Genomic DNA, 26,147 nt, shown 5'->3' with positions numbered 1-26,147 from the left:
TACCGTAAAGTCATTTTCTATGCGTACAACATATGTATTAGAATTGACAGAAAGTGGAACAAATTTAAAGGCAAACTTAGACAGATAAATACAGTACCGCACAGTTCAGGTAATAATAATACAGTACAGTACAATTCAGTAATAATATGCAATTAAAAACAAAAAGCGCTTTTAGTCTCTATGACCTACAAAAACCCGGTTTACCGAGCATTCGTTTTTATGACACTCACATATTGATTATTTCCCTAAAATTCTCGGTGCTGTCAGTAAAGAACAAGAAGAAAGGTTTCATCAAGACATCAGGGAAATGGAGAGGAGGTATTAGGGAAGGTGGAACATCAGCATGATGGCTGATTACTGCTGGTCATTGAAACAAGATGCTCAAGATGCAATACATAAAAGAAATACCACAACATGTAGTTTTGATACTAAAAAACGTAGATTTCACAAAAAATCAAGATGAATGAGGATGCGTATTCATTTGATATCAATGTTCTTTCTTTTTCTTCAGTTTGTTTGTATTTTTTTTTAACAAATATAATAATACAAAATGTTAATTGTGGTAAAGAAATGATAATTTAATTTCAGTAAGTTTTTCTTCCCGATTTGTAAAAAATCCTTATATGATAAAAAAAAAAAAATATTATTTTCGAAATCTGTGTAGCTGAATATGGAAAATCCATTATTAAAACCAAAACAACTGTTAGGAAGTTTAAATTTGCAAAGCTGTTAACATTTCAATACAAATCTATTTCAGTTTTATAGAAATATGCTTAACAAGCACCAACATGGAATTCAAATAATAAAAAGTAATGTTTTAAGAATACTTTTTTTGTGAAAAATTGGGACTCTACCCTTACCTATACCAAATTGTAGGTTTTTACATTCTTGGGATAGTTTATTCATTTTCAGTAGCTGTGGCTATACCTTAAGCTATTTCATTACGATCTCGTATACACCATTTAATTAAAAACAAACTACTGATTGGAATTTAAATTCCATGTTACCAAAGGCTTAACTTTAGATGCCTATATAAAACATAACTACATACAACTACTAACAATGACTTTAAAAAAAGACTAAGATATCTGAAATGGTACACTTACCATCAGGGAGAGGAGAATTTAATAATGTGGTATGTGGAACCTGTCAGAATATACATCTGTAGGTAAAATAACTATACAGTAGTGCTTTGCTTACTCAAAACATATCAAAATATGATCCTATAAATCATAAATGTTATATTAAATCAAAATTATGTATGACAATATGTATACTTAACTGGAATTTTAACTTGAAAAATTTCAATACACACGAAACTAAAGTCAATCATGTATACGGTATACCCTCACCTGTTCGCGGTTCCCCATATTCGCGGGTTAGGCTCTTAACCCTATCGCATCGTATGCCGGTATACCGGGCTAGCGTCATACCGTAAGAAATTAACTTTCAAGCTCATATTACAACCCAACTTTTTGAATTTATTGAGCATATTATTGACAATATTTTCGAAATTTGGGTCTTTGTTGTTTTCTAAAAAATTTTCAATAACATCTTTAAAGGCAATCCACTCTTCTTTTTCAACTTTCTTCATTGTTATTTTGAACTGTTCATCCAAAGTCAATTTCCTAATCTGAGGCCCAACAAAACTCCCTTCTTTAAGTTTTGCATCTGAAAGAGATTGGAATTGCAAACATAGATGCTTAAAATAGGCACCATCTTTGTCTAAGGCCTTTACAAACTGCATCATCAAGCCCAGTTTTACAAAACTTTAACGTTCAATGTTTTTCGATCCTGGTATCAGGATGGCTCTGCGTGGCCATTGCTTCTTTATCCAGTGCTGATTTCATGCTCTGCTGTCCCATTCACACAAAAAAAACTATCAAGAGTCTCTGGCAGAGTAGGTACAGGTACATCAGGTCCCCGAGTAACAGGTCTTATAGCAGATTGAAGGTTCGGATAAGAAATTTCTGTTTTATTTCCTGACACGTTGCATGAGCAAAATTAGCAGTTATCTGTGTGGTTTCTAGGCTCATGCCAGACCACTGGAATTCCAAAAGGCAAAGACTTTTTCTTACCTTTAGTCCATTGTCTCAATTCTTCGACACAAATGGTGCAAAACTTTATGTGGAGCGTATGATTTGTCTTGGTCCCCAAGTTTTATTCCAAAATACACGTAACATGCTTTTTTGACGAATTCTGTAATGTCTTGCCTTTGTTTTTTTACAACAAATTTGCCACAAATAGAACATGTTTGGGTCATTTACACACACAAACAAATACTATCCAGAAATGCGGCCTGTTAACCATTTATATACTAGCAGTGTGTTTCTCATGGGTTCTAGAATAATTGATAAGACTTTCATATCAAGATTGGTATAGAGAAATCTATAGTCAGTAGTTGTCAACATTTTAAGCATAACAAAATGTGACCCAATTTCAATGAAAATGATTCACTTATGTAAAAGTACATGTGATGTTTTGTGAAAAATCTATACGTGATGGAGAAAAATAGATATCTTTTTTGGATTCAATGTACAAGAATTACTGTAGAACAAGACAATAAAACCATCGCAGGCCTGTGTTATTAGTCTAAAAAATGAAATAAATTGTTTTTTAACTGGTTTTACTGTTATATTCACTTAAACTTTATCTATCTTCAATTGTTTTGTTACATTAGTTATCTATGTTTTTGGTGCAAGTCACTGTAAACAATTTTTTGAATTCCTGAATTGTTTTTTCTTTTCGTAGTCGATATAGAAACTTTTTTTTATGTGTTTGTGCAAATCATATGCTTAACCAGACTCATTTACTTATTTGTTAAATAGACATAACTTTTAATAGTAAGAATATTCTGGCAGAAAGGTTATGTCAAATAAATTCAATTATTATTATTGTACTCCTTGTTCAACATGTGTTAAATAATTTGTCCGTGGTGTTAGAAAAGTTAAGTAACTTCAGACACTTCTTGTGACATTGTTTATGTAGGAGAATATTTTTATTATTATTTTCTTTCTCTAAAATCTATACTCCTGGTTCAAAAGCATAAAAATTCTGAATATTTTATTGAGTGTTAAATGTTGCATTTAAGTTTTGCAATTCATTGACTTGTCTTTAGTTGAATTAATCAAAAAGATATTTATGTAAATAATACTATATTCTAGTATTAAACATTTTGTTATATGGATACTAGGCTACTGGCTATTGTCTGGTGTGTTAGCTAGGAAAGGTATTCTGTGGTTTATAAAACATTTTCAAAGTACATTGTGACTATTCACATAAGATATAAAGTAACCAGGCTGATTTTAGTGTAAAAAAGTATTAGAAATGCATAGTTTGGAAATTTCATGAAACAAGCTTTGATAGTAAGTCACCATTGAAGATGACTGATAGCAATTGATGTAATATAATTTTATCAGGTTTTACTTTCTTGAAACTAACAAAAATACTGCTGCTAAAAATATTGTTATTTGGTTCATAGTAAGAACATTTCGGTGTGGTGCTTGCTGGATGACGGTATTTTCAGCTATTGCAACATCATTAATGAATTAAGGTACTGTGTAGGTCATTTCTTACACAAGGTGACATTGTTAGCCTAGTGTGTCTTTTATCTTTTTGACATGTACATAGTATTATTATTTGGTATTCTGGTACGTTAATGTAATGTATGTACATTAAAGTATGTGCTCAGTTTATAGCAAAATCAAACTCTTGTTACCTTTATTGTACATTTTGATATTTTACCAGGGAAAAATTTTCAAAATTAATATCAAAGTTGAATTTTAGTTGAAGGCCAGTTCCACAGTGCAGGAGTATTAACACCAAGTAGAAATATGAATGAGTCCAGTAAGCCTGTATCATCACCAGCACAGGTTGATCCATTTTACAACCAAGGGTAAATGTTTTATTTTCTTTTATGTAAGGTTTATGGAAAGTTATAATCATATGTTTTTTTTGTTTTTTTTATTAACTTAACTGATTCTAATTTCAATTTTAACATAAAATGATTTGCCCTGAAATATATTTTTGCTACTGTAGTTAAAAATCTTGGTAATAGTCAGAACAAGTTCATGCCTTGTATTTTGCAAAATATTTATTCTTTAGTTGTCTCCAAGTATCTTCAACAACTGAAATAGAATTTTGAAAATGGGGTCCTTTAAGTTTAATATAGTAATAATGTAAGTAACTTACAGAAAAATTGATAGTTTTTTGTACTAATTGAACTAGTAAATAATTAATCATTTGTCAAACACTTGCTTAGTTTTTGTTGTACTTTTCAATTTTGAGAGGCATTTCATCTTTTCCTGTTTTTGTTTTTTGACATAGTTTAATTTGTAGAAAGTTGCAGTATCAGTTTGAAGCAAAAGATGCTTTCGTCTCCTAAGTTTGACATTTTTAATGCCAAGTTATTTTACTAAAGATTCTTTAAAAGATGGTTTAATAAATTCAAATGTCTTGTGAGTTGAATCAACCATTAAAAAATATTGAGATTTCTAATGCACACTATTTAGAAGTGATACATTTAATTATTTGAAATTCTAGATTATGGAAATACTACTAATCTAAAATCCTATTGTTGAACTACTGTTTTTTTATCATTTGTATTATTGGGAAACTTATAGCAGCTACTCTCTATCCTTTTATTTTATTGTCATAAACTTAATTTTTGTGAGTAGTAAAAATTCATTTGTTGTAGTTTTACAGAACTGTTTACTGTGGTTTTGGTATACCTGTCGACTGTGTTTGTCTAATTAACCTGATGCATTGTTTTTACACAATAATAATAATGATCACTGATTCTTGTCTTGAATAATCTATACCAACATAATAAACTTAATGTCTTTCTCTCTTTTCTATTTGTACACTTACATGTGTAATGAATTTTAAATTTTGTAAAACATGGTGTATTATGATTGCAGTAACTCCTTGACTTCTGATGATGAACTTGAGACATGGGTAACAGTTTTTGGGTAAGTTTTGAGTTTCAAATTGGGAAACTGTTACATTTATATGTATGTATGTGTGTATATAAAAGTGCATAATCAATAAAAAAAAATTATATGTTTGAAGACAGTATAATAATACTTTGTAATATTTTGATTTTTTGTTGTAAGTAAAAAGAAACTTTTTAGGAAAATAATAAAATTAACTGTATATTAATATTCTTGATTAGGTATCCCATTGCTTCAATGTCTTATATTCTACAGCAGTTTTCACTTTATGGAACAGTTGTTGAACATAAGGTATGTTTGGAATTTTTACAACTTTACCGTTCATGCTCTACACTTTAAACAGATGTAAAATTTCAAGTTACTTTATAAAACCATGAAAGGTTGTTTTAAAAGTATAATCGAGGTGCTTAGTAATAATTACTTTATCATTTTTTTCTCTTCAACTTTGTTTCATGCCATGCCCACGCATGAACACTCTTCATGAAAACAGAATTTACAAGAATAGCAAGATATAGTTTTTTTTCCATTGTCTCTTCAGTGTACAAAGTGAATTTTTGGTTTACCAGTACTATTTTGTGATGCTCAAATCAGAAAAGTCCATTGATATATATTTATTCCTTGTAAAATAGCATTTACATTGCTGTAAGCGTGTAATAAATGCATGTTTTTATAATGGAAAGCTTCAATAAGAATAATTTAATATTCTAGATCTCACCTTGTGGCAACTGGATGCATATCCATTATCAGTCAAAGCTTCAAGCTAAGAAAGCTCTCAGTAAGAATGGAAAAGTGTTTGGAGGAAGTATCATGGTTGGTGTTAAATCCTGTAGAGGAAAAGTAAGTAGATCATTTTTTACATTGTCTGTGCTAGGAAAGGTTCTGTTGATCAATTTACAAAAAGAATGCTTTTCTGTGTTAAATAATTAAAAAAAAAGTGTAGGTTATACTGAAATAAGGTTGTTGTTTTTTTAATTAACTGGGGGCAGGGGATTGAAACAAGGTGTAGGACAGCAGTAGCAAATGAATAGAATGTTTTATCCCTAAGTTAGTGACAACACAGTTTGGTTAACATTAGTGTTGAGTTTCTGTTATAAGATTTCTTGAATGTGAGACTACATTCTGATGTTGCAGCCATATCTGTCTACAATGCCTCTAGGTTAGGTTGGCTTGATTTGCCAGTAGCTGGCTGTTCCAATAAAAATAAGCTGTTAGTTTGTCTTTTAAACATATCATTCCACTTCTATATTCTTAAAAAAAATTAAGCTTATTGCTAACATTTGGTGATCATGCAGTTTGAGGATATGATGTAAGCTCACAGGTAATGCCAACAATCAAAATAATTGTCTTAAGGACCTCTTGCTGATTTTTTTTTCTAAAAAAGCAGAGATAATGTTAAAATGGAAGTTGTAAGTATTCCCAAGTCTTGTATTATTTTTGGTCATTGTATGTCATTTGGTAATAACAAATTTAGTTTATTGACTGTATTGTGTGATACTTAAAGTTTCTCAGTATTGTGTCAGTACTGTTAATTTTACCTTTAGAAGCTGACAGATGAATCTTCAAAAGAAAACTCCATGTTTGAAGTAAGCACGCCTTCCTACCAAACGGATGAGGATCTGAACAGAAGTAATCGAGTAGCAAACATCAGGCCTCTAACTCGAGCATATAGAACAGCTGTTAGTGAGCATGAGGTGTGTTTTATACTCTGTGCCTTGTTTATATAGGTTATGAAGTCCCATTTGTGACAAACTAATGATAAAAATTCTAAAAAATTTTTAGTCAAATATTTGCTTAAGACTATAGGGATGGACAATACCAGGCATGCTACTAACAGATCTAACCAGACTTAACCAATAAAAATTAAACAGGTCTAAAATTAATTTTAACTTTCGAAGATTTTTTTAATTAATTGTAACAAACTGAATTGAAATACTTTTAGTTGTAAAACTTAAAGTTCTCCTTTTTATAAATTAAGATTTTAATCTAAGTATTTAATTTCATAAGTTTTGAAAAATGTTTCAATTTATAAAAAAAAAATGTGTGTGTATGTGTTTGGGTAACACAAAGTACAAGTTAGTTTAAAGAAATAACTCTCTGACTCCATTTTTTGAACTTTAATGCATTTTTGTTGCAACTGAAAATAATGTAAAAAATTAACTGTTAAATACAAGAATCCATTAAATGAAGCCCATTGTGAGCTGGTTTATTTCAGTTAGTAAAAACATACAACCTGCTACAAACCATGTGTACTCTGTTCAAAAGTAGAATGGGCTACTCCCCTGTGTGCCTTGGGCACAAATCTAAGTAAGCATTCAAAAATAAACTACATATAAATTTTATACTGAAATATACCAAGCATAGGCTTTAAGTTTTTTAGAAATGTAGTATGTTAGATATTAAGTTGTGGTTCAGGTTGAAAAAAGTACCTCTAACTCAGCATTGTGCTGCAAAAAAAGCTTTAATGACAACTGATATACAAGATATTTACCTTAAAGATGGAAATTAAAACTATGTATCTAGATCTGTCATAATATACATGGGCATAAAAAAACGTGTACTTAAAGCATTTTTCTTTATTTGGATTTTCCTTCCATACAATATACTGGCTATTTTATATTGAGATCTAAAATAGACACTGGTCTATTCATATTTTTATTTCACCAGTCAGTCCTGAACATGGCCAAGTGTTTAAAGAGTGGGGAATTTTAATATGTACTGTAAGAGTCACAGTGAAATCCAGCTATTTGGTTAGATAAAAGTAGCCTAAGAGTTAAAAGTAGGTGCTGTTGACAAGCTGCTTTCTCTCTGGCCTCTTAGTTCAGAATTAGGGGATGATATGTGCTGTTAGCTGTTGTGTAGCTTTGCACAAAATTTTCTAAAACATACAATCAAAGAGCTGGACAAGCCCTTCGTGGCAGTGGCTGCTTTTCCTCTGATCAGGAGTTCAAACTTTTAGACAGCTATACTTGAATCCTAGGGGTCTCTCATCTAACTTTTTAACCCATGAGTGTATAAAGTGCCATTCTGGTTGAAAATTTCATCACTATAAACCACCCAGAGTATGTGACCTGTTGTGCCACTAACTTCAGAGTGCTGATATCTAGTAGATCAGGAAGATGCTAGGTGATCAATCTGGTTTCACATTAGTCACTACATTGTTCAGTCAGTACCAGTTTTATTATATGTTTTAAATTTAACAGTAATTACTTTACATTTTTGATAGCAGATAAATTTGCTGCTAGTGATTGTTTAATAAGAGCTGGGCTGATGGGACACAGTGTGACTGAATTTATCAGTCTTGATACAATGTTAACCAGCTCGGGTCCATCAAAGCTAGTTATTGTCTTCTTCAAACCAGTACAGAAATTTTTCAGCAGATGCTACTTTACCTCTGGTCTCCTTTAACCTTAGAATTACAAGTGGGGCCCATGGATTCCATCCACTTTCTTTAAACACATTTTTCGGAATTATTTATTCATCAACTTGCTGGTGGATCTGTCACTATTTGTTTCAGGTCCCTAATCACCCAATAGCCACACACAAAAATTTAAACAAAACTACCATCAATATTGCAGTTATTCTATTTTATTTTTTTTTGGTTCTTAACACTGTCCAGTATGATTCTATTTTGTTACCTTTACTAGAAACTCTCTTTTAATAAATACCCTTTATCACTCATTGTTTGTGCTAGGCCATATTATCCGTATGTTTTCAAATATATAAAACCATTAAATATAGAGGCAAGAAAATGGTAATTTTAGTTTAATTTTGTGGCAATTACAAACTCAGACTTGTATGATATAGGAGAGCCCTCATCTGCCAAGACAACACTATGGTATTGTTAACAAAAACAGTCACATTTTGTTAAAATAACTTCCTGATCAGTTTGACTGTGTTTGTAAAGACAAGAAAAATGTACCATGAACCACAAATAGTGCTTAATAATAGGGATTGTACAGGAATTTGCTCAAACTCTAATAGAACATTCGGGCACAAATCACCTTAAAAAGCAGACTTTTTCTTGAAACAACACTCAAAACCTTCCTTTTCAATAGTTTAGACCACCCAAACATTAATAATACGCAAAATATGTGATTTAACAATTTGTTCATATTATTGTTTCACTAACCTACAGCAAAATTGGCAGAGTATTTTGCACCAAAACCTGGACAGAAATATGGAACAATGCAAATGTCTATAACCTACTTAAAAGTTGATTATTTTTACTGAAAGTTTATTTATGTGGTTATAAATATATAACAGATGCGATATTCTAAGCGGATGCTTTTGTACTCGATGTGTGTTACACACATTTACGTGAAACAGCAGGCACAAAGCCACCTGGCCTAGTAAATAAGCACTTTAAAAGATACAAAGCTTTATTTAAAGTGATGCTTTAGACATATTTGTTTTATTTGAAAAGGCTGCTATTCTACTGGTAAAATTTTGTGTGTGTTTAGTGGGGGTTGTGTCTTACTCAAGGCATATAGTTGCCCATTGCTGTGCCTTACATAAAGCAAACATACAAGATAATTAAAAATTGAGAATTTAAAATTTACAAATAGGGATCACAAAAAAAGTAAGTAAACAAGACTGGAGATCTACTATAAGATTATTTTAAGTAATATCTTCGGTAGTGTGGAATCACACAGGAATTTTTCAAGTCCTTCACTTCCTGCCACCAAAAAGTTTGGTGTTTTCCTCTATAAAAAAAGTAAACAAACGATGCTGGAAATAGTGTATATTATTTACTCAAGCTACGAATCCCTATTGTGATTCCACTAAAATTAATAAGTACTGTATACATGAAGTCATAATAGGGATTTGTAGCTTAAGAAAATAATAGACACTATTTCCAGCATTGTTTGTTTACTTTTTTTTGAGTCCCTAGTTGTATGCTTTAACTTCTTTCTGTACTTTTTTGATGATCTCTATTCCCTTTTATAATTAACAATTTTTAACCCATTTTCTGTGGCTGGGACATATAATTCCTTGGGTGAGACTTTCAAAGAAAATCAGTTTAGTAGGGCACTATTAAATGAGTTGGTTGATGATGATGGATCAAGAGAAGAAAGTTTGTTGTTTTTTTCCAAAATGCTCTCAGCACTAGGTTAAGTCACTGTAGCAAGAAATTGTTTAAACTTTAAAGTAATTTATAAAAAATTCAAAATTATTATACTACATATAACTTTAATTGAAAACATTTCTTTATTGGCTGTAAACTTAAAATATTTATCTATGTATCCAAAACTGAGTAAGAAATTATGTTGAACCATTTGGAATATTGTTTACGGTTTTATAAAATATAGTTTAAAAATAGAGCTTGAGTAACTTGGTCTTGACATTTATTTCTTCCACAACAATAACGATGTTCCTTGGTTTAGAATGTTGAAGTGTTAACAGGTAGGTAATGAAGTAATCCATTTGCATTGTTAAATCAACTGTATATGGTACATCATGTCTGGGTGAAGTGATTTTGTTTAAAATTTTATTAATCACAGTAACTGCTGAAACTTGGTAGGTCACCTTGCCTTATAAAATGAGGTAGATTCTTTAAAAGGTCCTAACCAATACAATGTGCATTTTGTTTAAATTGAAAATTGAATTAATAATTAAGAAATACAACAAGAAAGTTATATTCATGAAGCATAGAAGTAAAAGTCTTAGAAAATATTCAGTATTTGCTGTTTCTAAGTAATAGTTTAACTGAGAATACTTTTAAATGCTAGTACTGAAGAATTAAGTTTCTGAATGCCAATATCTATAATTTTATTTCAATACGTGATATCTGTTTGATCAGCAGCACAGAAAAATTTTAATCTTTTCATCTAGTTTTAATTTTCAACAATGTCTGTCTTCATTGAAATACTTTTAGATATCACGTGTTATCTTACTTTTAGGTGACATCCCACAATCAAACACCACAGAAGACAAACAATATTATATCAAAAGCTATGGAGTATGTGTTTGGATGGTGACATAATTAATGTGCATTTTTGATATTAATCTTTTATAATTTTATTTCTGATGATAAGGCAAGTGATGAATTGATCAAGTTTGATCTTGAGAAGTAGACAATCAGTTGATGAGCTATCATTGAAGGTTTATTTGAAATTTAATCAATGATCTTATTAAGGTTTTCACTGTGTGTTATGATTCATGGGTGTTTTTGTTCCTTTTTAATGAATCAAGTAATCGTAGAGTAATGTTTAATATTGCATCTTAGCTGAAATTGTGGCAAATATATATTTGATATAAAAGAATAAAATTTTGTATCATACACTGCGTGTCTTTGTTGTTTTTTGACAATCACTTGAGCTATTTTACAATAGGAAATAGCTTTATCTTCTTCTGTTTTGATTTTCAAATGTCAACAAAATGTGTCCTGTTTGAAAGAGAGATGTCCTATTTCTTATTTACTGGTGAATTTAAATGCCACTATACCAGGTTCAAGTAAGAAGTGAAAATGGCTTATTAGTCACTCTTAATCTCTAGATCTTTTGCTGTTATTTGATAAAACTAAGGGTTTCTGTCTTTTTCTTTGGACATTAACCAAACTTAGTTTTACCATTTTGCATACATTTTCTCAAAAATGTGAGTAACATCTGTTACTCGTACATTTATATGCTTTTTTAATCACTTCATTAATGCATGCTCCTCTGAAAAACATTTTCAGGGATTTCAACCAAACAGTTACTTTTTATATTGCACTTTTTTATTATATATTTTCTTTTTTAAATATTCATTACACCTTTATTGTTGTTCAAATTCATTTTTTCTTGTCACATTTTTGACTAGTAATTCTGATTGACCCAGTCATAATTTTTTTTATCTTGCTTATGAGTAAGTTATGTCTCATAACTGACATTTAATACATCAGATAAAGGACTAAGATACATACAACACTTTACACTTACTAGTGATTTTCAGGAGTTGTGAGTGATCAAATAATGAAGACTTGGAAGGAGCTTTTCTTTCAATTTGACTAAACAAAGTATTCAGCTTTATTCACCTTGGTATAATGATGTCACATGCACACAAAATTGTTTTTCTTCATGAATTTGTAAGTAGGATATCTGTACAATTGAACCCCACACATCATCTTGAGTAGATGTGTTGTTCCTTTTATTTTCATTCACCATGAGTCTAACATCTCGTAGCGGGCATTTTTATTGAACTGTTAGTGGACTTTGGTTATTTACATTGATATTATTTTTGTTTTGAAATGAATAGTGATTCTGAAATGTAAAGTATATTTAATATTAGTGTTTATAATTTAAAACTACGTGTTATGTAGATAACAATTATGCCCAAAATAAAGAAACTTGTGTTTCTCAAAGGTAAGCATGATAATAAATTATGCTTTATTAGTGCTTTATATTATAAAATTAAGGAAAAATATTGTTTGGGTGGAGAGTAATCTTACATAACAAAGGTAAAGAAATTATTATCCCTCTTTTTCTGAAGGAACAAAGATCAAAAGTTCTATCTTTATGGCATTGATGCTTTGTAAAGGTTTATGAGTGTAAAGTATTGAGCTTGTGTAAACGGGGAGTTAGGGATAGTTGATGGGAACACGGAGTAGTTTTATAAAAAAATATAAATATAATAGTTCTGTATGTTGTATGATCTTCACCAGAATTGGTATGGAGGTTGATGTGGGGGTACAAACAAGTTTGCAATTTTTATAGGCGTTTTTGCTTTTTTTTCCACTACTTCACCCCCTGTAGCTGGATTTCATCAAATTTGGTATAAAGGTTCATTGGGTACATGGGGAGATATATACAGATTTTCAGTTTTGTGGTTTTGATGGGCGTTTTTGCATTTTTTTACTACTACTTTGCCCTCTGTTGATAGATCTTCACCAAATTTGGCATGAAGGTTTGTTGTGTCCATGTGGAGATACATGCAAACTTGCGGTTTCACATTTTGTGTTTTGCAGTTTTTATGAGCGTTGCTGTGTTTTTAACAATTACATGTAAGGGAAACAACTTTTCATGTCCTAAGATAACCAGCTAGTGCTAACTCGTTTGGTCCAGTTTCGTGGGAGGTAATTAAACAATTTGAACTTTGTGTTGACTTTGGGTTATTTTGTTCTCATTGAACCCTTCACTGAACATGCTTTCTCCCTCTTTCAGCTGTGAGGGCATTATAATGTGATGGTCAATCCCACTGTTGACTAGCTGCCTTTTCTCTGATCTATCACTTTAAAATTGGGGAAGGGTAGTGTAGATAATTCTTGAGTAGCTTTGAGCAAAATTCAACCAACAATCTCATTGGTTTTCTTCTTTAGGAGTGAAAGGTGTAGGAGATACAGGTGCAATACAGGTTCTCACAGAATTTGATGATTTAATTTTTGGGTGAGGAAGTGTGTGTATGTGTCACCTCGTAGATTTAAGTTTCCCATGAAGAAGACATTCCTGTTTCTGACATGAAAAATAGGCAGTGCTGGATTTTAGTTGTCTAGAAGATAGTTTGAGGTGGGGGAAACTGCATTGAAATTTTTTACATTCAGTCAGAAATTATTGGTCCAGACATTTTCAAATTGGAATCCAGATTTTCACAAAATTGAAAGAAAAAAAATATTTTATTGAATGTTGCAGATTGTATGTATTATGTATTCAGCAGGTTACTACAAATATGAAAAAATTACAAGTAAGTATTAACAGACAGAAGGTAAATAATTAAAATGGTTCTAATTCAAAAGAACTTGTACAGTTACTAAGTGTTGGTTGAAGTTTTTAATTAATAAGAGTTTCATTTATCAAGAGTTCAATATCTGCTTTTCCTGAATTCATAATTTTTAGTTTTCTGATTTGGTGGTAAGTGTTTTCTCTATGAATAACAGGAGAAACTGTTACATACAGTTGATTCTTAAAATGTTAAATCTGCTCACTCAAGACAGTCTATATTATTTATTTAATTTTTTTAACTTTGGAATAAAGGAAGTATTCCTGTTGTAATTTCATTTCTACTGATTTCACTTAAGAGTAATTTGGTAAGAAGGACAAGATGTTGAGACAGAAAGTTTATTACAGTGTGAATCTAAATTCACTGACCTTGACTGAGTTTCTAGCAAGGAAAGAGACTGGACACAGTGTGAAAACACAGTTAAACAATCCTTATTCAGTAAACAAGTTTTGTAATGTCTTCACTGGAGAGCTCTCAAACAAAAACTGCATTGAAACTAAAACTCTAAATCTGTTCCAGACAGAACTGTACAGGGTAATCCAAGATAAATATTAGTAATAACGTTTGCTCTTCAGGATAATTGAGTTGTAGTCACAAATAGAGTTGTATGTTCTCTAAATAATGACATTAGTGAGTGACTATAACACTTGTACTTAACACCATTAGATGAACTGCAAAAGCTTGTATTTGACTTTCCATGGGTATCATAATTCTGATCTTTTTTTATATTATTATTCAGCTAACACTTAAATGTGAATTTTATCAATGTGTGACTCAATATAAAAAAAAAAAAAATATGCTACTGTATTTCCAAGAGATGCAAGGAATGATAAATGAAAATGACTTACAACACTGAGGTTTTTTTTTTAGTACTGTCCCAATCATAACCCCTTCACTCCAAAAAAATGAATAGGGTGTATCCATTCTACTTTTATAAATACACATATATATAGACACACATCCTAAATGTTTTTATACATTGTTTTTAAGCCTTTGCAATACATGAATGTAGACCAACAGATCAGAATTTTTTCTACAATCTATGCAAAGACATTAGACATAACTTGATGCAAAACTTACCAGAAAGAATTAAGGAAGCAGTCGATAAAATATCTGAACTCTTATTTACTACCTAACTAAAAATGACATAAACGTAAGTGTTTAGGTTGTATGTATATATATATATATATGTATGTGTGTGTGTGTGTGTGTGTGTATGTACATACATTGAAAGTATTTTCAATTTTTATGATATATTCATATAATGTGTACACAGAATAATTGTCCTGATTGTTTTATATGTTACTAATAGCTTTCAGTGATACAAAATTTTAATGTAAACTTGTAAGACCAGAATATAGTAAGGACCCCAGGTGAGTGCTGGATGCACCAACTATTATCACAAAACTAATATCCAATTGTGTCTACTACTAACACAGAACTAGTCCTTCTCGGGACTTCCTTTGAGGCAACAATGGAAACTTAGGATAAAACTAGTTGGTAATTAGTATTTACATGTATATATAAAACAAGAGGGAATCCTTAATAGCCGCAGCACTTGCAATTCCTTTAGGCAGGATTAGAGTAAATTAATCTATGAGACCTATGGCATGGTGAAATACATCAATCGAAAGGGTTTGACCTCCCGAGTCCAAAACTGTAATTACATGTCAAATCGGTCAAAAGATGAAGGAGCTGTGAGCTAAAAGTTTGTACACTCGAAAAACTCTGAGCCATTCTATGAGCTGCGACTAATAAAAATATACAAAAGTGATCAGGCGATTTTTTTATATTTTTTTTACATCAAGTTGGGACGTTTCAGAATACACTACTTATTCCATTTTCAGTGAAAGCTGAAAATAATGTTATAATAATATCACTAACTAAGGTACTGGAAACATTCGATTAAAATTAAAGCAAAAGGAGGAAATTGGATAGGTTATTTAACAGAAATAAAATTACATATTACTCTAAGCACCAAGTTATAAAAGTATAACTTATACTTGAATAATAAGCTGGGTGTTAAATTATTTAGAAAAAGTTGGGGTCAAATGATGTTTGTAAGTCAGTAACAACCGGCTGGTCTTTTTGTTATAAGCAGCTTTACTTAATGAGAAGTTGAAGGTTCTGTGGTTACAATGGTGAAATTCTAATATGAATAGTTGCGACCTGTAATTACTGCATGAGCATGAATAGTAGTATTACTGGATTTGAGTGACAGACGTTTGTTCCTACTGGATACTCCCCCCAGTGGCTCAGCGGTATGTCTGTGAACTTAAAACGCTAGAAACCGGGTTGCGCCCGTGGTGGGCAGAGCACAGATAGCCCATTGTGTAGCTTTGTGCATAACTACAAACAAACCTACTGGGTACTGAAACTCGTAAACGTTAAGAGGCTCTAGTTTTCAAGTGGTGTGTTGTTTTGACACACGTGACCTTAAAGTCACTACTACTACTTTATATGAGCCGTGAACGTGGGAGTGTCGGTATTATAATGTAGCGATCTTTTGATGCGTATAGTAAGTCTAGATATTAGCCTGATATGAACTTGGGGGTAGAGAGCTGTTTTTAATCAGTAAAGTCTGTGATACCATAAAATAAAAGACAGGCCGTTGGGGTGGGGGAGAGAAGTATGTAACGGGTCATCAACACACCTAAGTTCAGTAAGCGGTCGATCGGCACAGGGTTTTAGGTCTTTGTGGACCTGGAAGAGTCATGTGCGCCTTCGACATCTTTCTCCCTCCTGAAGTAATAATTCAAAACTGTCTGTTACATGGTCAGTAAGCAAAGAAATACATTAAATAAATAGTGGTGTTTATGTAATGTTTAATAGTCCCCAACAGAGGATACGGTGAATTGTAAAATATATTTGGCTTCTGCGTCACAGATTATATTTTCAGCTTTATCTTTGGTGAGAATAAAATATATATGTAATATCATTAATATTTAAGGTGTTTGGAGTTTAAGTAAGTAAGATACTTTGAACCGTGGTTGGACACATTGTGTTCGAAATAGCAAGAATGTGTCATCAATATAGAGTTCGTACAGAACAACTTTAAATGCGGGTGGGGATATTTCTAACTACACGTGGTGATGTCATATATAAATATATAAGTTATAAGTGCACGTGTAGTAACCCTTAAAGTCACGGTGTCAAAACAACATGCCACTGGAAAACCAACCACTCGGATATCCGTTTATATACAGAAACCACAGGTTACATCATTTCTTATAACAATTTCCCCATCTTAACTACAGGATCTCCAGACGTTGAATTTCTTATTAAAGAAAAGTTGCTTATAGCAAAAGATCATTTTACTTAATACCCAGTCTATTGTTCAAGTAATAGGTTATATTTATAACTTGATAACTTATGTAGCATACAGTTTTGTTACTTCCATTACATAATCTATGATATGTACACTCACTTTTTTTTGCTGTTTTAATCGAATGTGTTCAAATACCTTGGTTAATAATACGTTGTTATATCATTGCTTAATGATACTGAGTATAGTTATAACATTATTTTCGCTGAATATGGAATATTGTATTTGGAAATGTCGAATGGTTTTGTAAGTAATTTTTTTTCTTCTTAGTGGCCATCTTCATCTTTATTATTTGATCAGCCTTTTTCTTTAGTCAGAATTTGGAATGTTTTAAACTTTTCTTAAAATATAAAAACATTATTTCTAAAATATATAAGCCTACCCTCAATTTGCACTTTTTACTTGCATGTACATAGTGTCATTGAAACGTTCTCCTTCACATACTACAGTTACTAAGTGCGGATGCCAAAGACACACTGCTTTTTATAACATTTACGTTTTAAAAGACTAACAGATGGCGTTGGTGCTTATATGCGTTTTGATTGATGAAAAAATGGCGGTTTAGGATTGGTACTTGTACAAATTTGGATGAGAAAATATAACAATTATGTAGAATTTTACAACATTTTAAGCTCTCTAAGCAGGAGGTGGATACCATGGCATCCGAGAGGTAAGCTACCTGCGTTTATATCAGTTTTCCTTATTATCAAATGTAATAAAAATTAAATGTGTGATACTGTTAGAATTTGACTGTCAGTGTCAGTCTGTGTTGATAAACTATTACTTCTAGATGTTTCGAGTATACGAAGTCAAACGACATTAATAAACCTGTAAGTTATGTGAATAATGAAAACTAGAATAAATCTTTAGATCGTAACTAATACGATTTTGCCAGGATTGTCGATATAGAACATACAACTTATTTCAAATGTGAATATCAAACCGTAAACTTGAGTTTATTTTTCGACAAGGTCTGTATGAAATACTTAGTAATGGTAACTTTTCTGCGTTATCGTATTAGAAATGCTTTGAATTAGTTTAACAAACGCTAACAAGATAGAAATTTATAGGACAGACGTGTGTGAATTTTGTGTGCTGTAGGAAAAATTATTAGTGTTACTGTTAGTATTAGTAATAATACTAGTACTAGTACTGTTATTACTCACTCAATATTAGCAGTATTTTATTCTTGGGACTTTAATAAGTGGATTTTAACGAATATGTTAATGAACAGCATTTCAAAAGTAGATTTAATCTGTTGTGTAGGATTAGAATATTTCAATGTAATGTAGATAAATATGTATGGAACTATACTTCTATAATTACCAAGTGTTAAGACTATATTCTTTATGCACGAGAGGCTTGTGTTTTTCTTAGGTCCTTGGTATGTGCTTTTACTGTATATATCATAACTTATGTCTTAACATGTTATTTCAGATTGCAAAATGAACTTTTAGAAAACTTATGAGTGTGTGCTAGAAATACGTATAGAAAACTTGTTGTAACCTCTTTTCAGATTGTTCACTTGAGTTTTTCTTATTTCTGTTGTTATCAGCCAAAACAAAAAATAGAATTTCAGCATGTGTGAAAAAGACTATGGCATTCACATCAGTTGCTTCAATTCTTTCATTTGGTATAACATATAATAAATAAAATGTATCTGAATATATATATATATATATATATATACACACAATACATATTCAGTATTTTCTTTATACATTTTCTAGGTTTTACATTGTTTTTGGCCTTTGGGACAAGATGGCACTAGTCAGCTTGTAAATGCTCCATTCGTTATGAAATGATATATATATATATATATTCTTTTAATAGCATATCTTTCTTCACTGTTGAAATAGATATTACATACTGACCCATAATATATTCCTAGAGTTTATTTTTTTAATAGATACATAAATTTGATTTTGTTCTTTTAGTCAGGGTGTTAATGTTGAAGGAATAATCAAAATTATTTGTTTTATTAAATTAAACAAAATTTTTGATCAACATGAGTAATTAAGCAATTTGAAAACCTAAAATCATCATCTCCTACAGTAGTGGTATTTCATGAAGGTAGATTTATTAATTTGTGTATTTTGTTTATTTATATCACTTTGATACTTAAATAATATTTTATTTCTATGAGTTATTGAAAAAAGGGAATTTGGGTAATTTAGTAATCTTTTAACTTACCAAAAACAAAAGTTAATACATTCCAAATATAAACAAGTCTGCTTCTTATTCGTATTTTTTAATTGTTTTTATTTTAAGAATGAATTATTTTAACTGTTAGAAAATAGAAGTAAATTAATGGGTATGGTGCATATAATTAATGTATAATTATATAATATTAGTCTAAATCATGTATAATAAATTTACAAAATGAAATTTTTGTATTGGTATATGTGCAAGTCATGAATAAATAATGATATTCATTTGAAAGACCACTAAATATCCATACCTACTACATATGTACAAAATGTTTTTGTTTGAGTTTATACAGTCAACATAATGTTTTAAGCATCTAGTTTATACCAACTTATAACTAAACAATTTAAAAAAATTCCTTTTATATGTTAATAACTTGGTCTAAAGATATTTTGTCTTTTAGTATTTCAAAACTGAAAATTTCATTCTTAATGCCTCCAAGTGGCACAGCAGTATATCTGTGGACTTATACTGCTAGACACCAGGTTTCGATACCTGAGGTGGGCAGAGCACAATGGCCCTTTCTGTAGTTTTATTCTTAATGACAAACAACAACAACTAAAACATTCTTAATAATTTCTTCTTTGTTGCATAGTCTGTTATTCCAGAATTGGAATAAATTGTCAAGTCCATCTGATATTCTAACCAGTTTGGACCTGAAATGTATTAATTATGCGGTGCTATTATAGCGTGCGATCTACAAAGATATTTACACTATAGCATGCGGTCTACACAGATACTATCATCATCACCGTTTTAACTTTCCTTTATTTGCAAGTGGCGTCATTTATTATAAATAATGCTTTTAAACAAATATAGTATAAAATACCGTTACATAACGATTTTGAGGCAAATATAATCGAAATAAAATAATTTCCAACAATCAAAACTAGCCTAATTATAACCTGAATTTAAGGTACTCTTTTGAAACACAAAACTTATTAAATTATTATTTGCTGATGAAAAATGTGGATAGATATAAATTATTTAGCAAGAAATTATGTTTTAGTGAATCATTAAAATGGTGATGATGATGATAGTATCTGTGTAGACTGCACACGATAGAAGCACAAGTTACGCTTTGCTGTGTTAAGGTTATGAAAGTAAATTGCCCAAACTGTACCTCTTTGCACTTTTTCCAGTAGTACATACGATATATATACTCATGCATCAGCTAAGACCACTGTTATAGTACTTGTGTTACTGAGATTAACTTTGATATTAAACCATGGGCAGAAATGACCCCATTGTCTGTCTTGGTAGAGATCAAACATTAAAGTCTGGTGTTTAAAATTTCTCAAGTAGTGGTCCCTGATATATATGTGTACTATATCAGTTAGACTGGTACACTCAGATATGTAATAACATAACATAATGTTTGGGACAACAAGGGGCTTATTAATCCATATAGGCTGTACTATCCTCTAAACTAACTAGATATCTCCCCCCCCCCCCCAGTTTAATTCTTTATTAATGAAAATAAACAAAATATTAAAAGAATAGCATAATTGCAATTATTTAGATGGATTTTTTTTCTTGTTTGAGAAAACTAAAAACATAAAAACCCAGATATCTTGACATTTCAAGTGCTTAATTACTATGATATAACCAGTTCAACTATTCAGATTTAAATTAATTTTAAGATTCTAGTGACTGGAGCTGGTTAATTATTTCTATTAATCAATCACCTGTGAGCATAGATTACATTGATTAGTACCATGTGAGATAAACAATCACCTGTGAATATAGACTACATTAATTAGTACCATGTAAGATAATCAATCACCTGTGAGCATAGACTACATTGATTAGTACCATGTGAGATAATCAATCACCTGTGAGCATAGATTACATTGATTAGTACCATGTGAGATAATCAATCACCTGTGAGCATAGACTACATTGATTAGTACCATGTAAGATAATCAATCACCTGTGAGCATAGACTACATTGATTAGTACCATGTGAGATAATCAATCACCTGTGAGCATAGATTACATTGATTAGTACCATGTGAGATAAACAATCACCTGTGAATATAGACTACATTAATTAGTACCATGTAAGATAATCAATCACCTGTGAGCATAGACTACATTGATTAGTACCATGTGAGATAATCAATTACCTGTGAATATCGACTACATTGATTAGTACCATGCGAGATAATCAATCACCTTTGAACATACATTATTGCCATTTATGATTAATTCCACTATTCAAGTTATTGAAATATTGCCCTTATGATTTCTTGTTATTTTTTATTTAAGGTTGTTTAGTTTAATCAATTATTGTCACAGATCATGAGAATAATCAATTGATCAAAATAAGAGTTTATGATTATTTCAACAGTTGAAGTCTCTTGAGAATGGTCAGTTAGTCGAATGTAATAGATTAATGAGCCCAACAATAAATTGATTAGCAAATTCCACTAATCTCCCATGTATGCTGATAACCCATAGATATCAACTCAATACTATATCCGAAGTACAGTGATAAGTAATAAATTATTATAGTAAAATAAAAGAAATGTAATAAAAAGTGATTTGTGTTCCAAACATATAATCTTATATGTAGTTAAGTCTTTGATAGATATTTTCCAAGCAAACACAAATTTTTTATTTGAATTTAAATTATTTTTCATATATTAGGCTTGAAAATTAATTGCTTTTTATTTAAATATCTGTGAAAATGTGAAATAGGACTATTTAATAATAAAAATCCTTGTATTATTGGATATATCAACTGTATATTTTCTGAACTGTTGTCAAACTGGAAAGAAATGTTTATTTTCACTAAATTTTCATGTGCCATAACAAATGGAATGTTTATGTGAAAGTAGATGTGACTGTGTTAAAGGAAAGAATCCTGAAGGTGACTACAAGATTTAAGTCTGATTATTTGTGTATGTTTGGTGCATTAAAAGACCATCACAAGAGAGAGAACTTGGGTGTGACTTGAAAGATACTATATGTATACAATGTTCTATACATTTGTGTATGTTACTATTGCTAAATTCGCCCCACAGAATGTCGGTATGATGTACACATTTTTTAAGATGTCCTTTCAAGTTCCCTTTTCTTAGTTCATAGTCATGGGTGCCTGCAGGAAGGGGCAAATTGACCCACCCTGGATTTTCAAAAAGAAAGAAAATAACTAGATATGTAAAATACTTCTATGTTATTCAAAAATCATAAGGTATTTGTATTTCGATTTCATAATTTTTTCAAACTTGAGTTAATTGACCCCCTAATTTTTTTTTTCTGAGGTGCCATTGTTCATAGTGCATAGAAAATTCTGCAAACAGAAAAGTAGAACAAGTTCAAAAAGATCTAAGTAGGAAAATTTCATAATATTTAAGACAACAGATAAATTTCTTGAAAATCAATATATCCTGTTATAAGTGCACCAAAATAACTAAAGACTATTGTATGTAAACGTATGTTCAGAAACATAGAAAACAAACTTTCAGAAATAACCCATAGTAAATTGTAATGTTTTATAAAGAAACTAGACAGTTAAAAACATAAAATAATGTTTTTGAATATTAAAAACTTTAGTTAAGAAAGGCAAAAAAAATAAAAGATCAATATATATATAATTGTGTTGTGAGCACAGTGGTTGTTTTTTACTAGGTTTAGATCCAGGTTTTGGGCATTGAATATTTGGGGTATTTCTGATTAATAAAAATGAAGCATGACTTCTATTTTTCAAAAAAAAAAGCTTAAAATTACAACAGAAGTATAAAAGTAATTTTCATCATTTTCTTAGTTAAAGTATACAAGTGTTAGTATTTATTTATACAATTGCTGCTTGGTTAAACTAATTATTGGAATAGGAATTAATTGGGTCTTTCTACTGAAATTAACTTAACTTTAAAACTTTTCTGTTTCAAATATGGTGTTCTGTTTAACTGTTTTGGTACCAAATTCTAACGTTTTGATATTTACTAGTTTTTGTTTTTCGTGCTACATATTTTTTTTTCATGATAGCCCTTGTGTAGGTTTGTGCGAAATTTCAAACAAACTAAACCATATGTTGATGTATGTGGATGTAGTCATACTTCAGATGGTTTTCCCATAGTTCAGTTGTAACAGTGTCCATGCGATAAGCTGCCGTAATATTTCTTTTAGCAGTCAACTCTGTGTGAAAACAATTTTCATCGTGTGACGTAAGAAATATTTTCTTCCATGAGAAACGGAAGTACTTCAGATAAGATCGCTACCTCAGAGTTCTCGACAGGGAGACCATTAAATCGGTTAACTGTCGTACGTGACCGTATTAAAGATTGGACTGGTTAAGAATTGAAGACGAGGGAGAGAGATGGTTAAGAAAAGCCTAGCTATGTCACTAAGTATCGGTATGTAGGTCTTTTAATAGACCAGGGAGGGTCAGGTGCACGAGGACCTCTTCCTCCCAAAGGCCTAGCGTGAGAAAGGTGTATTGGTTTTTAATTTCCCGCGTAATGGAAGACACTTGAACTTCACCGTCCAAGGTTATATACGCTACATTCTTTTATGGTTTAACATATAATGTTTTGCGTACGATATACGTTGTTTTTCATTAACTCGGACACTGTTTTGCTGTGCATACACTGCGTATTTTCAAAAATTAGTACGACATTTCCTCAGTTCATTTTATGTGTTCGTCCAGTTCAAAGTCAAGAGATACTTGTGTTTCTGATTAAACCACGGATGCCTGTTGTTAACCTATTTTAAATTACCACGATGGAACTCGTAAATTTATATCCAAATATCAATGTCGGCCTGGCATGGCCAGGTGGTTAAGGCACTCGACTCGCAATCTGAGGGTCGCGGGTTCGAATCCCTGTCACACCAAACATGCTCGCCCTTTCAGCCGTGGGGGCGTTATAATGTGACGGTCAATCCCACTATTCGTTGATAAAAGAGTAGCCCAAGAGTTGGCGGTGGGTGGTGATGACTAGTCTTACACTGCTAAATTAGGGACGGCTAGCGCAGATAGCCCTCGTGTAGCTTTGCGCGAAATTCAAAAACAAACAATCAATCAATGTGTGTGTGTCACATAGGGATAAAAGGTATTAAAGGATATTTTGAGAAGGGTTGTATAAGAACAGCACTTGAACATAAAATCCCATGGGTGCTCGAGGACTCATCAGTCATCATACGCTCCAAACGCGAGGAATTTTGTATTAGCGTGAAAACAAAAATCCGCTGGGCTTATGAAAGGGAGGTAGAAGAGGCAAAGACTGTTATTATAACAATCTGCCGATCTTGTACTTATGGTCCATCAGGGCGGCGGGGGATCTAAAAATCCAATGCCTAGATTTTGGTGTGGAGGGAAACGGGAGTGGCCCGAGAAAACCCACTTTCACTGGTAAGACGCCGAATAGTCCGATTAGACTTGGGAGATGGTAAAAATGACTAGGTGGTGGAGGAGGAAAGAGTGAAAGGCGAGGTTAACGTGGCATGGTATTCTGCTTGTTATAAATTGCTCTGGGGAATGGTCAGTTTAAGTGTAGATCTTCGTCATCACTGGTTGAGGGGCGACGGAAGGAAGAGGAGGGTTGTGGGTGTAGCTCGTTGGTTTGTTCTTTCTGCGTTGGAGAAGATTCAGCGGAAGTGTCTATAAGTAGAGTGTCCGGTGAGCTGGATGACGAGTGTTCGACGGGAAGGGGCGGAGTTTCTGAAGGGTGTTTACTGATTCAGTGTAATATTCTGATGGCAGCTTGGTCTGCGTTGCTTTTTCCTTTTTGAACTGTTTAGTCTGAGTGGCTTCATCGGCTGATATAACTGGATCTGTCATGGTGGCAGAGTCTCAGAAATATGGTGAGCTTGTTTGTATGGATTGATCCGTGGTTGTATTCATTCTTTGGTCTGGCATGAGTTGGCTGGTTGTTGGGTGAGTTTGATGGAACTGTACTGGTGTGTGTATGAGGTGGTTTAGGGTGTGGCTTTTCTGCTTTGAAGTGAAAACAATGTAAAAAGCATCTTCGGGAGAGTATGTAGTCTGCAGATTTCCTGGACTGCGAGGGAATAGTATTTCGTCTGTGGTAATAGTTATGTTTAAATTTCGCAGGAAAACTGTGTGGAGGCTGGCTTGGCTGTTGGGGGGCGGGGGGTTTGAGAAATACTGGGGGCTTGAGTTCCAGGGATTGTATTATGAGCCCTCTTCTACATAGTTTCCTCGTTGCTTCTGGAAGTAATTTTTCCTAAACTGCTGGTCGCACCAACTTCTAAGTGGTACTGATCGAATTGTCTTGGTCCCGAGGTTTGCACAAAGGTAAAATTTTTCATCCCACTCCTTGTTGAACCCAGGTGCTTCCCGAAAACACCTTCTCCTAAACTGCTGGAATCAACAACTTGTAAGTGGTATCAAACAAATCTCCTCGGTGCCGAGGTTTGCACAAAGGTAAACTTTTTACCCAACGCCTTAGGGAACCCGGGTATTTCGCGAAAACGCTTTCACAATTTGGCATTGATTTATATTAGAGCACGTAAATAAATAGGCCTACTAATTATCGTTTGTACCTTGGTTAAATAAATTAAACATGCATTATATCGGCACTATAAATGTGGGCCGTATGCTCACGGGTTCGCTAGTAGCTTGTATGGATTAGAGCAACCATTACTGTACTTCAGTAGCGTGTGTTGTGGAACATACAGAACGATAAGATTTAGCTCTTAGAACAGCAGTAGAAATTAATAACAATAAAACATTAAGAATTAACTTGAGGAGGAGATAAATCAAACAGGGAAGCTTGAGATTGACATTAGCTCTGAAGAGTTAGTTTGAGGTTGGGATAAAATATAAGATTTAAATTTGAGGATGAGGTAAAATATACATTTTTTTACATAACTGGTATGCTCATAGTGGCGTTACATTTTTCTAAAAAACTACACTTCATGATGATGACATGTAACTGTGTTATAAGTCTTCGGACTTGCCACTGCTACCGGGATGCTTAGCTTACCGCAAGAATGTAGTAGCG

At 32.0% G+C, this 26,147-nt stretch overlaps 2 protein-coding genes across 5 annotated transcripts in view; both read left to right on the top strand.

The window, feature by feature from the left end:
- Positions 1-11,211, top strand: part of LOC106459789 (nucleoporin NUP53-like) — a 22,886-nt gene extending 11,675 nt beyond the window's left edge. For both annotated transcript variants that reach the window (XM_013919449.2, XM_022386337.1), the window contains exons 5-10: positions 3,787-3,895; positions 4,920-4,970; positions 5,174-5,243; positions 5,661-5,789; positions 6,494-6,643; positions 10,853-11,211. In XM_013919449.2, the coding sequence (XP_013774903.1) occupies positions 3,834-3,895; positions 4,920-4,970; positions 5,174-5,243; positions 5,661-5,789; positions 6,494-6,643; positions 10,853-10,930 (540 nt within the window). In that variant the 5' untranslated portion in view covers positions 3,787-3,833 and the 3' untranslated portion in view covers positions 10,931-11,211. The remainder of the gene's footprint in view (positions 1-3,786; positions 3,896-4,919; positions 4,971-5,173; positions 5,244-5,660; positions 5,790-6,493; positions 6,644-10,852) is intronic.
- A 6,310-nt stretch (positions 11,212-17,521) lies between these two features.
- The window catches only part of LOC106459788, a 70,495-nt gene continuing 61,869 nt past the window's right edge, over positions 17,522-26,147 (top strand). For all 3 annotated transcript variants that reach the window (XR_002610630.1, XM_022386336.1, XM_022386335.1), the window contains exon 1: positions 17,522-17,638. Coding sequence is in view for 2 of the 3 variants with exons in the window: in XM_022386336.1 (XP_022242044.1) it covers positions 17,625-17,638 (14 nt within the window). In the remaining variant the exon portion in view is untranslated. The remainder of the gene's footprint in view (positions 17,639-26,147) is intronic.

This window comes from Limulus polyphemus, unplaced genomic scaffold, assembly GCF_000517525.1.
Source record: "Limulus polyphemus unplaced genomic scaffold, Limulus_polyphemus-2.1.2 Scaffold661, whole genome shotgun sequence".
Taxonomy (NCBI): Eukaryota; Metazoa; Arthropoda; class Merostomata; order Xiphosura; family Limulidae; genus Limulus; species Limulus polyphemus.
The sequence above is the reverse complement of the archived record's forward strand: the minus strand, read 5'-3'. Positions and strand labels throughout refer to the sequence as shown.